This window comes from Acipenser ruthenus, chromosome 2 (assembly GCF_902713425.1).
Source record: "Acipenser ruthenus chromosome 2, fAciRut3.2 maternal haplotype, whole genome shotgun sequence".
Classification (NCBI taxonomy): Eukaryota; Metazoa; Chordata; class Actinopteri; order Acipenseriformes; family Acipenseridae; genus Acipenser; species Acipenser ruthenus.
Window position 1 is genome coordinate 39,682,370 of NC_081190.1, and position 13,079 is coordinate 39,695,448.

At 38.1% G+C, this 13,079-nt stretch overlaps 1 protein-coding gene across 1 annotated transcript in view; it reads right to left on the minus strand.

Moving 5' to 3' along the window:
• The window catches only part of LOC117409544 (leukemia inhibitory factor receptor-like), a 77,516-nt gene that overhangs the window by 33,500 nt on the left and 30,937 nt on the right, over window positions 1–13,079 (minus strand). Inside the window, exons 4-10 of the mRNA XM_058995800.1 lie at window positions 12,219–12,336; window positions 10,852–10,994; window positions 10,477–10,640; window positions 6,525–6,699; window positions 5,865–6,128; window positions 1,883–2,009; window positions 1,466–1,647 (exon numbers count right to left, since the gene is read on the minus strand). Coding sequence (XP_058851783.1) covers window positions 1,466–1,647; window positions 1,883–2,009; window positions 5,865–6,128; window positions 6,525–6,699; window positions 10,477–10,640; window positions 10,852–10,994; window positions 12,219–12,292 — 1,129 coding nt within the window. The 5' untranslated portion in view covers window positions 12,293–12,336. The remainder of the gene's footprint in view (window positions 1–1,465; window positions 1,648–1,882; window positions 2,010–5,864; window positions 6,129–6,524; window positions 6,700–10,476; window positions 10,641–10,851; window positions 10,995–12,218; window positions 12,337–13,079) is intronic.

Consider the following 13,079-nt stretch of genomic DNA (forward strand, 5'->3'; position numbering starts at 1 on the left):
TGGCATACAAAAATATGCTGCTTTTTCAAAGTGTTGCTTAAGAATACAAAATATCACTTCAGGATTTGCACTAACATTAAGGTTGGGTTTACTGCGAATTTCCTATTTTAACAACATCCCTCGCTTTCCCCGTTAACCTATTCAAAATCTCCTCTGCTTGCTCTGAAACTTGACACCCTTTATTTTTGAGATTAGCCTTCACTATCTCCTCCAACTCCTGTATGCTACAGTTTTCAGACCCATTACCACGAAAAACAGGGGGTTCGTGGGCATCTGATTTAATCACCACACTCAGTTTAGACAGATCTAGATTATGAGTTTCTATGGGCTGGGTTTCCCCTGAACTGTGTAGATGGTTGTGCTGTGAAACACCTGCAGTACTAGCCCTATTTGATGCTAATTGCAAGGCAGCAGAATTACTTATCTGTTGGCTAATCTGACTGAAGAGCTCAGTAAGCTGCTGAATGGGGTTGTCTCCCTGGTTAACAGGCGTAGATATAAAAACTGGAGTACTAGAACCAGACATTGTACCAACAAGCTTAGCGGCTGGCAACCTCCCCTGTCTAGACTCTGTGTTCAAAGGAGTTGCAGTTGCATGATCAGATATCGTTTGTTCATTACCACAATGAGAAGTCTCCAAATTAGTACGTCTCATTCCCCTTCCCAATTCACTTTTATGCATCTCAAAATTGCATATTTTCATTATCATCCTGCATCTGCACAAACCTTTTCCTTGTATTTGTTTCCATTCTAAATGCACAGTAGTTAATATGACGGTAATATAAAATGGAGGGTAAAGAAATAAACAGCAATAACATTCACAGTACTATTGACTTAAATAACACAAGCTGCTGCTGCTTTTTATTTTTTTAGTCCAGCTTCACATAAGCCTGACTACCTGACTGCTTCTGTACAGGGAATGACATGCAGCAACACCCAGCGATTGGCTACTTGCTGATCAGAAGATCCGGGTCACGACACCACTGTGACAGTTCTTATTCTGTCCATCCACTACTTCTGCGTTGTGTATTTTCTTTAGATTTGTTGACAGACACGGATCTCCCAGCTTCCAGGATTTTATTTGCCATTTCAGCAGAGAGCGAAAATCAACACTTTCCTTCAACATGACTGCCAGCAGTTCCCATAGTGCATCTGGTCACTCCAGCATTAACTCTTTCATAACTGAACAATAGTATACATGGCGATTGTGAACAATAACATTTCTAATTACACACAAGGCAGTATTCTCAGGGAATGACAGTGGAATTTTTACACAAGATTCCAACTCGTTACACATACAGCAACACATTTGTAGAGCTGATTTTTGCAGCGACAGTGGGGGGGGGGGGGGGGCTGTTTGGGTTCGGTTGGGGATATAAGTGGCCCGCAGGTCATTTGGCCCACCATGAAGTTTAATTGCCAACCCCTGCCGAGACATACAGCTAAGTAAACAATTTGACTTTACCTCTGGTATACAGGTTCAGCGTGTAATTGGTCTTGACTTCTCCCAAAGGATTTTTAGCCTTCAACAGGAACTTATACATTTGCTGGCCACTGATCACAGGAAAGTTGCACTTGTATTTATCATCATTAAGATCAGCATCATCATCATTAGCCTGGTGACATGAAGCATTTTTGCCAGAAATCCTGTAAGACCATACAAAACAATTGCAAAAGAAAAATTAAAATGATTTGTTTATACGGTTTAACAGTACGGAATGTATAAGAAAGTCTCATATGACTTCCTGAATAGCGAAAAAACTAAAACCTTTCAACCTTTAGAAACCTAAATCATGAAATGAAATGCATACTTTGTGCATTACATGACAGAATGACAAGGCATTTCCTGCTGATTATCAGTTTATGTTGTGAGAGACATTACCTTTCTGTCAGTGTATAGAACGTTCTATGCTCTCTTAATAACATGGTTTGTCTACCAGGGCTCCAGTAGCAGACAATATTCTGCAAGTCACGTGTTTCACACTCTAGCTGTTGATCATCTGGTGGATCTGCAAACAAACGATTTAGTGTGAGTGAGCATGAATACATCTAAATCAGTGGTGGCTAATACGTGGATCTCAAGAGATTTTTGGTGGATCTTGGAGCAAATATGAACAAGCACCAACACATATGCATTGCATTAGTTTTAATATGGTTGATTGCATATTTAAAAAATATAATTCCTGACAACAAACACATACAAAGAAAAATGTCATTAATTCCAAACAGTAGATGGCTCTAATAACGGTACTCTGGCTTCCATACCTCAGTAACCCGAGCAACAAGCTTCCTCAACGCGTTGGTTCGTATTGTGTACAGTTGTGAGTTTGTGTTTGGTGGTTTCAATGGATCGTTTTGTGGAGCGAGTTACTAAAAATGGGGGAGAGCCTTCTGTGCCTTCCAGTTGTACTGATTTGGATGAATATATCCCAGGTTTCAAAGAATGCGATGCTGGTGCCAAAGCGTAACATTAACGAAAGATGAGAACTGGAATTTGCCGTTATTTTTGGTTCCACGTGTGTCTATGGGAGAATACTTCTTCAGCACCAACCGACCTGCAGTCGAAAAAGTGTGGAAAGCTTTCTGATCAAATTCTCGAAGCTCAGCTTTGTTGTGCTGTGTGGCGGAGTGTCCCGCCCCTATATATATATATATATAGGGGCGGGACACTCCGCCACATACTGTAAAATCTTTTGAGCCTGAGCTGGAAAACTGGTCAAAACCAAAGCATGCAAAAGTTCACACTAAACATCAGGCAATTGTGATTTTTTTTTATACCAGAAACAAAAACGGGACACATTTGTCTACTTGACTAAGATGTTTCTTTAATTTTAAATGTGATTTCTATTGGACAAAATGTCACCAAAAATACACAGATAAAAAAAAAAGTATTGTAGCGTGCATAGGGGAAGGCAGCAGGAGGGCTGGTAGGTGACGTAATCACACACAGAGACGTGAGCCTGATATACGCTTCTTGCAAGGGAGCCGGCTCTTTTGTACAGCAGTATCGGCGCTGAACTTTAGTGCAAGAGGTTCCGGGTTCGCGACCGCCCTCCGGCTGTGTGTGGATTGCCTTGTCCTGCGTGATGCGCCTGCCTGCGTTAACCAAGATCGTTACAGTATTTTTCATCCTTTCTTAGTTGAAAATGCTGATATGTTTGCATTCTGTTTTTTTTTTTTTTTTTAATTGCTACCTTAACGTATTGGTCACCACTAGCTTGAAGCCAGATAATCCCAATTGATCAAAAGGGTTTTACTTTATTGTACTCTTGTTCACTTGCTGATGGATCGCAGAGCCCATTGAGATCCACCAAAATGGATCTCAATGCTTAGTGTGTTGGCCACCACTGATCTAAATACTGTAAGTAAACAATAGCGTCCTACGCAGCATTACAGGTTAGAAAATTGACTATGGCGACAAACCAACGTGTTTTTAGGTTAAACAGTAGATGTCAGTTATTAGCAACCTTGATAAAGACAACTTTCGGTTATTAACAATTTTTTCCAAGGAACCAATCCAGTCCCATAGACTTTAATGTTAACGGAATTCGGATACTGGCAACTGCAGGCCACTTATTGATAACTTTATTACTAGTTTTCAGGGCTTGTGACAGGCTTGCCTTGTTGCCGGTTCCTGTGCGGATGGGTGCACCTGACAGACACGCAGCACGAGACACGTTGCTAAGCGACCAGTCGAGCAGCATTCAACACACTGACTTCGCAGCTGCACATTTCTGGCAGCTTCCAAGCGTGTGGACCTGTCTCTTGTTGATAAAGTTTGGGTTCAGGAGTCAATACGTCTCAAACCCGAAGAGCCTTCAGTACAAGAACAGTTACATGCTGTGGACGTTTTCAGCACGACATGCCAGCATCGTGGCTTTGAAACTGGCTACAAAGCTGGACTCAAAATTGAGACTGATTTACAGCGGGAGGTGGTAAATCATAAAAAAGCAGACAATGTTGGACAACTACTTATTTTAAAATGTGCTTTAGAATTGATTGTAAGTACACCAAATGTTTTTTATGTTTGCTTTACTCATTGCAAGGACAATTGTAGTGCATTACTGTGCAGTACAGTACTAAGGTATTTGTATATACACCTACTCCCTTTTTTGTTTTACAAACATGTGTAGTAAACAGTTCTATGTTTGGGTATTTTGTGTTTCTCGTGTTAATTTTTTTTAAACTATCGCACAAACATCTAAAACATTGAATACTCATTCATTTTTAAAACAAATTCAGGAAAAATACACAACTACACCCAGAAAAAACTGGCACAGTATCTTTAAGAGAGGAGGAAGTTTAAAGTGATCAGCCACTACAGTTGTCACCTAGCTGATAACTGACAGGGAGGCGGGTGCACCATTCATTACCTAACTCTGCTATTGGCTAAGGGAGTGCATGAGCAATGAAGATAGCATCTTAAAAAAAAAAAAGCATGTGCAATGTAATCTCTGCAGCACATGTATTTGGTATTGTAAATCAATACGTTAATATATCATCTAAAATGCAAGCAACCATCTGCTACTTTGGAAGAAAACACAGAATGTGACCAAAGAAAACAAAAAAACAAGCATTGCATCTTTTACTGTGTGCAGTGATCAGCGATGTGATGCATCTCGGGCTGAAAAAAAAATGGCATTTTTTTTGTTTGTTTTGTTCAGTCAAAAAAGTTAATTTTTGACTGCAAACTACCCGGACGATGTTAAGTCTTTGTTGTTTGAGTTCTGCTGTTATCTGTCTCCTATTGATATCAGATTGATTCTGGAATCAGATATTTTTTAAAATGATTATTATATTATGGACATCATAATATACAGTACATCTTGTTTTTATGTTCTATATTATAGCATAGATGTTACTGAGCAAACATATTTTGTTGTGCTTTGTTAGTAAGCAGTCATGTTGTGTGTTTAATAAGAGTCGTCAAAGGGTGTTAAGTGCAGTTGAAAGTTTTGAAGGTCCTTTTTATAAGATTCTGCGTTTTACAGTTAAAACCACTCTGCTGTGTATTCTTATTTCTTATTTCTTACTTTTAGTTTATATTATTTTTTACTTTAAATACATTAGATGTTTCTTCCCTGTTACTGTTGATGTATTTATCTATGCGTCCCTATGTGTGGTTGCTGCTAATACGTTCTAAGGACCTGTCACCGTTGAGTAATTAGAGGTCGAGTATTCAGGTATTCGAAACTTTTATTCTTGGTTTATTCGAATATCTTATTATTCGGAATTCCCATCCCTAATTTAGATTGCTTCGGCTGCTTGGAAATGAAGCTACTGTTTAAAGAGAGTTTCAAGATCCTGAAATCCTATATGCTTTTAGAGGGCATCTACTTGTGGCATAATGACCGCTCTGCTCACAAGCTGATTGAGATCATCTGTGAAGTTCATATAGCGATTTAAAAGACACCAATTATTTTGCCTAAATAGTAACATTTTGGATTCTGTAGCTCTGTTTTAATGAAATTGTATACTGTAATCCCCCATTTATTTGAGTGACATTCATTCCAGCGAATGTCTATGTAATAAGTTCCATTCATTCTAGCGAATGTCTATGTAATAGGCAATTTAAATGCCTCATAATTCTGCAATGCATTCCTTAAGCAATACAACAGTTCTCTGTATGTCTTTATCCATTACTTATAATATAGAAAATAGGAAAACATTAAAAAGAGAGGCCTAATATTCAAAAGAGGTTTACAAATGTAACTTTTTTTTTTTTAATTAAACAATTGTTTGAAACATATCCTCAGAAGCAATGGACAAATGTACCCCTGTACAAAAAAATGAATAAATACAACATGTATTCAAGCATATGCAGAGGAACTATTTTTTCATTTAGCTTCAAGCACCATACTTACATCCTACAAATACAACAGTCCCAAGCAAATGAGGAGGATCCAAATTACACATGATGTTTGTCCCAGCAGAATCTGAAGGGGGTAGGTTGTACTTGGTGATTGCCTTGCTCCTAATGCCAAGTTCACTGCAGGGCAGATGTTCCGCACCATAGACTAAAGTTTTAATACGTTGACCTCTCCCAGCAACACAGCAGAATGTCATGTTGGTGCCTACTCTCACAACTTTATCCTCTGGAAACATGACACTTTTTGAGTCATCAGCCCCTTGAGAAAAATAGAGAGCGAGATTGAGTGGAGAACAGACATAAGCAACATTATTTTGTAATTTAGAGATTAATAAATGATCCATCTAAATAATAATTATATATATATAAGTTCCCGTAAATCCAGAAAAAAAAACATAATTTTGCCACATTATATTCACAATATTTGTATCAGGTAAAAAACACTTCTTGTTTTAATATTAGAAAATATATATATATATATATATATATATATATATATATATATATATATATATATATATATATATATATATGAGAAGCTTTTTTGCGACTGTAGAAGTAGGTCACAACTGCCGCAATTTTATGAAGATTCATTTTAGGTGCAAAACCCTTAACGGGGACATCTTGCTGGCTCCTTTCCATTTTTAATGCCTACCTGGAATAGTTTGCAGTTTGCTCCAGTCACTGCTTCCATTTTTTGAATTCATTAAAATATCAGTGCTGATGGATCGAATTCTCACAGAGTGTGAGGTGCAATTCAAAGGCACGCCAGAGATCCAGCTCCACTGAAAGGTTTTATTTTGGCTATCTAATTGTGCTGCATAACTCTCCTGTTGAAAACAGAAAACACAGACTTAGGAATGTGCCATCAACAGATCAGCATTATAACATTATAGGATGGCGAATGTCTGTGTATGGTTTAATATCGGCATGAATAGAAGTGACCGGACTGAGGTCTGTTTAAGCAATATGAGTGTCGCTATAACCCATTTCCAGAAGCTCGCAGTAGTCCTATACATCTATTACTATACTGCTTTATTATTAATACAGAAGTAAAAAAAAAATCCATCTATATTCGTTTTCTAATCATTACCAAACTATTTAGTGCATAGTGCATTTTATTGGGGAAAAAAAGTGAAAAAGGTTGATGAAGAGAATACCGTTAAGCCCGGAACTCACTGCCCGATATGACCGTCGCATCTCAATGGAGGAAGCTGCGTTTAAAAAAATTATATACGATATACACCACCCACTCGATATATCGTGGGTGTCGGGTTCCAATATAAATCTGCTATATATTGAGGACCGCAATATAGTGACAGACCTATAGAAAAACAAATACACTAACAAATACTGTACAACCACTCCCTCGTTTTATCGGGGGCATCAGGGTCCAATATAAGTCCTCTACGCAGCCCACTTTTTCTCATTTTTAGTATAAAAAGCAGCACATCATTTTAATTTGTACTGTGGAGGATAATTGCTTCTCATCAACTTCAGTCTCCAATTAATTTCATGAGTCTTCCTCTCCTTTCTCAAATGCACAAACCCACTGCATTGAAAGAATACATTGCCAACATAGGAGGCTTGTTGCTAGGGAGCTGACGTCACTGCCTTGTGACTTTTGCTAGTGCACTGCAGCCACTAGTGAACACCTCATTGGCTAAAATAAAAGCCGCTTCAGCAAGTTGATATTTAATTTGCTTTGCGTTACTGTGCAATGCGTGTGTATGTGATAACAGTACGATATTAATGCTTTGTTTGTAATTGTTTTGTATATTTTTGTTTGTGAAATAAAACAAACAGTAATTCTAAGTGCCTGTTTATATTGCAGCCAAGGCATATGCAGTTAGACCGTAAAAATGGGGAGCCAACTCCAGGACCGCGATATATCCGAATCCGCAGTATAGCGAGGGGCGATATAACAAGGGGTAGGTGTATTTCCAAAACACTTCAAAACTGCTGCCACAACAATGATTCATTTTATTAATAGCGTTTTAATAAAATTTATACCAAATCACGTTTTATTTACAATGAAAGGAACATATATAGTGTTGTCCAAATGCTTATATGAAAACATGTATTATACAGCAGTTGAGTATTCTGTAAGTACTTCATCTAATAGTTAGAAACAATGCTTATGGGGCTGTCAGGGCTTGTTTTCTAAAGATATCAGCATAGACATTATATACAAACCAATTGAATACTGTGTGTGTGTGTGTGTGTGTGTATTTTTAATACACAGAATACCGTCTCCAGTCATATGACTGAATGCGTTGAACTCATTGGTTGCTGACTTTGAGACTTGCGAGTGAGTGTAACACACTAGCCGATGTGAAGGAATCGCATCGCAAAATATTAAACATATTTAAACTTTGTGAGCCGACTGAAAATCGATTGGCCGATCCTGTAAAATCTCATTGCAAAGCATAATACACTGGCCGATGCGACTGAAAAATAGCGTCGCTATTGATCGCATCGGGCAGTGTGTCCAAGGCTTTAGTGGCTGAGGTACATGGCCGATTGTGATGTCAACATTTTGAATGGACTGCAATTGAATGGATGATTTACATCAGGTATTAATTTGTTTTAACCCTTTGCGGTCCATTTATTAAATGCGCGTCAGGCACGCCAGGTCTAATTTATTTTCACACGCGCAGTTAATTTTAGACGCGCTGTTTAAAAGTATTTTTTTTCACAGTCAAATGGGTTTAAAAGGCCCTGCATATCAACAAAGCACTCACTAGGCATCTCCAGCCCCGCCCCACCCTTTCATTCGCTATAGGTTTCACATATGCTAAGAAATAAATAAGTCGTACATACCGATCGATCATCTCCTGATCACTCGTTTTATCACCAAACTCCTCAATAATGCGATCCAAGTCATTATTTTATTACTATAACATCTCAAAAAAGCTCTGCAAATGTCTGTGTTCTCTGTGCGCTGACGCACTATCAGCCAGCTTGTTTACTATGACCGCCCCGTTATCTGATACCAGGGTCATGTATGACTAATCATGAGATACGCCTTTTTTTTTTTTTTTTTTTTCGACTTGTCTCGGCTCCTGTCGTTCCCACTCGGCCATTGAATGGTTTTCTCGACTTTTTCCGGACAAAAAACGACTAAAACACGTTTTTTGCGTTTCTATAATGATGTCGGACAGGGTCTGACAATGGACCTGATAGGAATAATTGCAATGTCGGACCAGGTCCGACAATGGACCGCAAAGGGTTTAAGCAGGTGACCTCAAGCATGCTCATATAGACAATACAGCACAGTAAAAACTGAAAGTGGTTGATGTTATGAATAAGGTTTCTACGTGTTGTGGAATACAGACGGCGGAATGTGCACTCTGATTGGCTGAAAGATCCTGAGCAGTCTATAATGTTAATTAATGAACCCACAACAGATACCACCGAATAATGGGCTTCTTAACATACTATAACATGCACACTCCCTAAAGTATGCTTTTTACAAACAATGCACCAGTTTGAAAATTTAAAATTCACAGATCAGCCCTTTTTCAGATTAGGAGAAAAGATTATCACTATTTTGTAGATTTTTAACTGAGCACAATCAAAAATGTGATTTCTCATTAAATAGTCTGTATTAATATTGCTTCTAATAAACCAAAACACAAACAGTATGTATGACAATTTAATAAGGGATTATCCAGATATATGTGGCAGGATGGCTGAGTGTTTAAGGTGCTCAGGAGATAGGAAGGAGATTCACAGCTGAACTGTAAGGGTTTCTTTTTTTCATGATTTCCATTACACGAGAGTAGATGTTAAAACTTCATGCTGATTTGAACTCGGCTCTCGCCAAGATAAGCACCAACTAAGACGTAGCTTTACAGTAAACTAATGTGATCCATATGTGTCTCCATCCATTTACGTTTCCTTCCATATGATGATGTAGATATCCTTCTGTCTGGTGTTAATGGCTGAAGTGTAATGCTGGCTCCAGGGATCAGCTTATTTTGCCTCCCTGGCGCATCAGCACACACAACGGCTGCGATGCTGGCTCCGGGGATCAACCAAAGTGCGGCCTCCCCAGCGCATCAGCATGACAACCGTCTGGATTGAGCTAAGTAGGGTACATCTCTGGGGTTTTCAAGTGGGCACCTTCCATCCTCAGTGATGACAAACAAAAAGGCAGTGATGACAAACAAAAAGGCAGCTCAAAGAGCCAAAATAAAAATGTTAAACAAAACAGTCACACACCACAAATAAATCAAAAGCAAATCCCTCACCCAAGTCTTGCACTATCACTGTGAGTTTTTAAATCTTAACTGAGGAGTGTTTGTCCATGTGGCTCCAAAACCTTCCCTTGCAATGGAGCTTCTAGCTAATTAAGTGGTTTTCCATGTATATGGAGAAATCTGTGAAATGTGACATACTGTATGTACGGGCGACTCCATTATATCCCCTTCACAGGAGATTTCATCCACAGTGGGAGATAATACATTAAATAACGAGGATCATCACTTTACCACTGTACAGATATGCCACAACAATAAGGTGTTTCTGAGAATGGGTTTGTATTCCCCCATACTCAAGCCCCTAAAAAAAGTAAACCGTTTTCAATTACTTAATATACTTACAGTGTGTATAACCTCCATCTTTTCAGTCCAGAGAACTTGAATCTCAAATTCAATGGTTGTGGGAAAGGCAAGTGCTGAGACACCACCAATCCATTTCAAAGACAAGGTTTGTGATGAAAAATCTGGCACAACTTTAACATTCTGAGGCACAGGTGGAATAAATGCTAAATAAAGAGAGACAGTTTTTTTTAGCAGGTCTAACAGTTTATAAACTATTTCAAGCATTATTTCTCTGTTTTCTAAAATAACATTTGCCATGGCTGCCAATATTGTATTTTAGAAAATAACATCAAATCAGGAAATATCCTATTTGTGTTCAATATTTATGACTGTACTTTACAGATACCTAAAAATGTAAACAACTTAAATACTTACTAATATCCTTTTTGGTCACTTGAAAGGTTGCAGTCGCTGATCCAAGTGTATTTATTGCAGTTATGTGTATTTGTACTGCTCCAAACAGAGCCAGGTTTATTTTTCCACTTACATTTCGTTCAACACTCTCACAGTGAGTTGGCCTACAAACAAATCAGACAATTGTTCATAAGAAAAAGCTATTTTTCTGATCACTGCTTGTAGATTATTGAAGAGGATACACATGGAGGACCATGAATTTAAAAGAAAACTATGAAGCAAAAAGCAAACATTAAGTCTAAACTTTAAGTCTAAATTGCAGAATACAGCCCTGCCTCTTCATATTTGCAATTTGTATTGGGTAACGTACAAAGTTATGAACACTTTAATCTGGCAGTTTGGCCTCATAATAATATCCTCATCGTCTTGTAAGGTTGCACATTGCAGTACACCTGCCGCAGGTGTTACAAATCTAAAAGTCCAACAACATGACGCAACTTTTTCTGGTAACTTATTCTGGTAATTTTTCTCAATATGAATAATTCAAGCTACAATATCTAAACCAGGGGTTCTCAAACTCAGTCCTAGGGACCCCCTGTGTCTGCTGGTTTTCATTCAAACCAAGCTCACAATTACTTTACTATACCCTTAATTGAACTAATAATTTGCTTAATATTACCTTTTTACTTGTTTTCAGCTCTTAACAGTTGCAGTTCAAGTTACTTAAAAAAATGTTATCGCTAACTTGAAATCTGCAACTGTTTAGAGCTGAAAACAAGTAAAAAGGTCTAATTAAGCAAATTATTGCTCAATTAAGGGTATAGTTGTCATTGAGAGCTCAGTTGGAATGAAAACCAACACACAGGGGGTCCCCAGGACCGAGTTTGAGAAGCCCTGATCCAAACAATCTTGATTTAAGCTATTCAGGGAAAATGTTTCTATGACTAATTGCTTGAAAAATTACCAGAAAAGATGCTCGAAATGTACCTGGCATTACATTCAATACCATCTATTATCATAAGGTTAGAATGCCAAAACTAGCAATATAACTGCATGTTACCAAGAAAGATCAACTGCTTCTAGCTAAAGTGTGCTAAAGGAATGCTAGAATAAAGAATAAATGTAGGTCTATGGTGGGGACGAACTGACAGACTGCAGTGCCATGGCAACTGACATCAGACTGAATTTATCTAAACAGCAGCAGATCGAAATACGCCACTGGGATAACATACAATTTGTGTTCCAGAGTTATGAAAATATAACATCTAACAGTGCAGGAGAATCTATCCTGCAGCATGCCAGTATGTATGCTTGCTTTTATAAAGTACATTTTAAAAGGTTTTTTTTTAAGTGGATTTTAGACATACTGCTCAGAAAGTTTAGCTTACTTGTAACAGATTTTGTAGGTGGTTTTCAGGTTTGTTTCGGATCCAGCACTCCAAGAACAGATGAAAGTTAACATGTCATGTGTGACACACTCCAGGTCCGTGGGAGCCTGAGGAGAATCTAAAAGGAGGAAGGTGGGAATGTTAAATTGTTTAGGTCAAAGACTAACAAAATGAGCAATATGCTCTTCACAGCTGCTGCAGGAGATTCAAGATCGGCTCTTCTCAGATTTTTTAAGCTTTCTAAAAGACATGCTGATTTGATTAGATGTTTGGACGTAATTAGGGCCCCAATCATAGCCGTACTGGAAACAAGAAAAAATACAAATAAAACTAGCAAACAAAGCAGCCAGGGGGAATAATGTAAGAGGAATGACTTGTGTGATAGAACAGTTTGTAAACATAAAAAAATAAAGTGGATATGTGATCATAGGTCAAAGTAACGAGTACTGTTAGGTTTTGAGTACACATACCACTGAAAAGAGTAGTAACAGGTAATGGCAGCAGCACATTTACTAAAACCATGGCACTGGCACGTCCAGTCCAGATCTTTGTCCCAACCACATACTTAATTATTTATTTGAACCCAATTAAACTCCTGACCATGCTGTAAAGCAGTTAAGAATTCATTTACACCTATTAATCCTGGAATGGAACGGCACTCCAAGAACAGAGTTGCCTGATACGTCCCTCTTTACTAAAAAAAGTGTAAGCTTCTCTCAGCAGCTGCATTTTAAACCAAAAACTGCTACTAATTAAGGCTTATGGGTAACATCTGAGTCATACTGGTACAACACATTCTCTCTTTTACAGAGGAAAGGTGAATATATTGTTTATATTTCTATACAGTATGATGTTTGACCA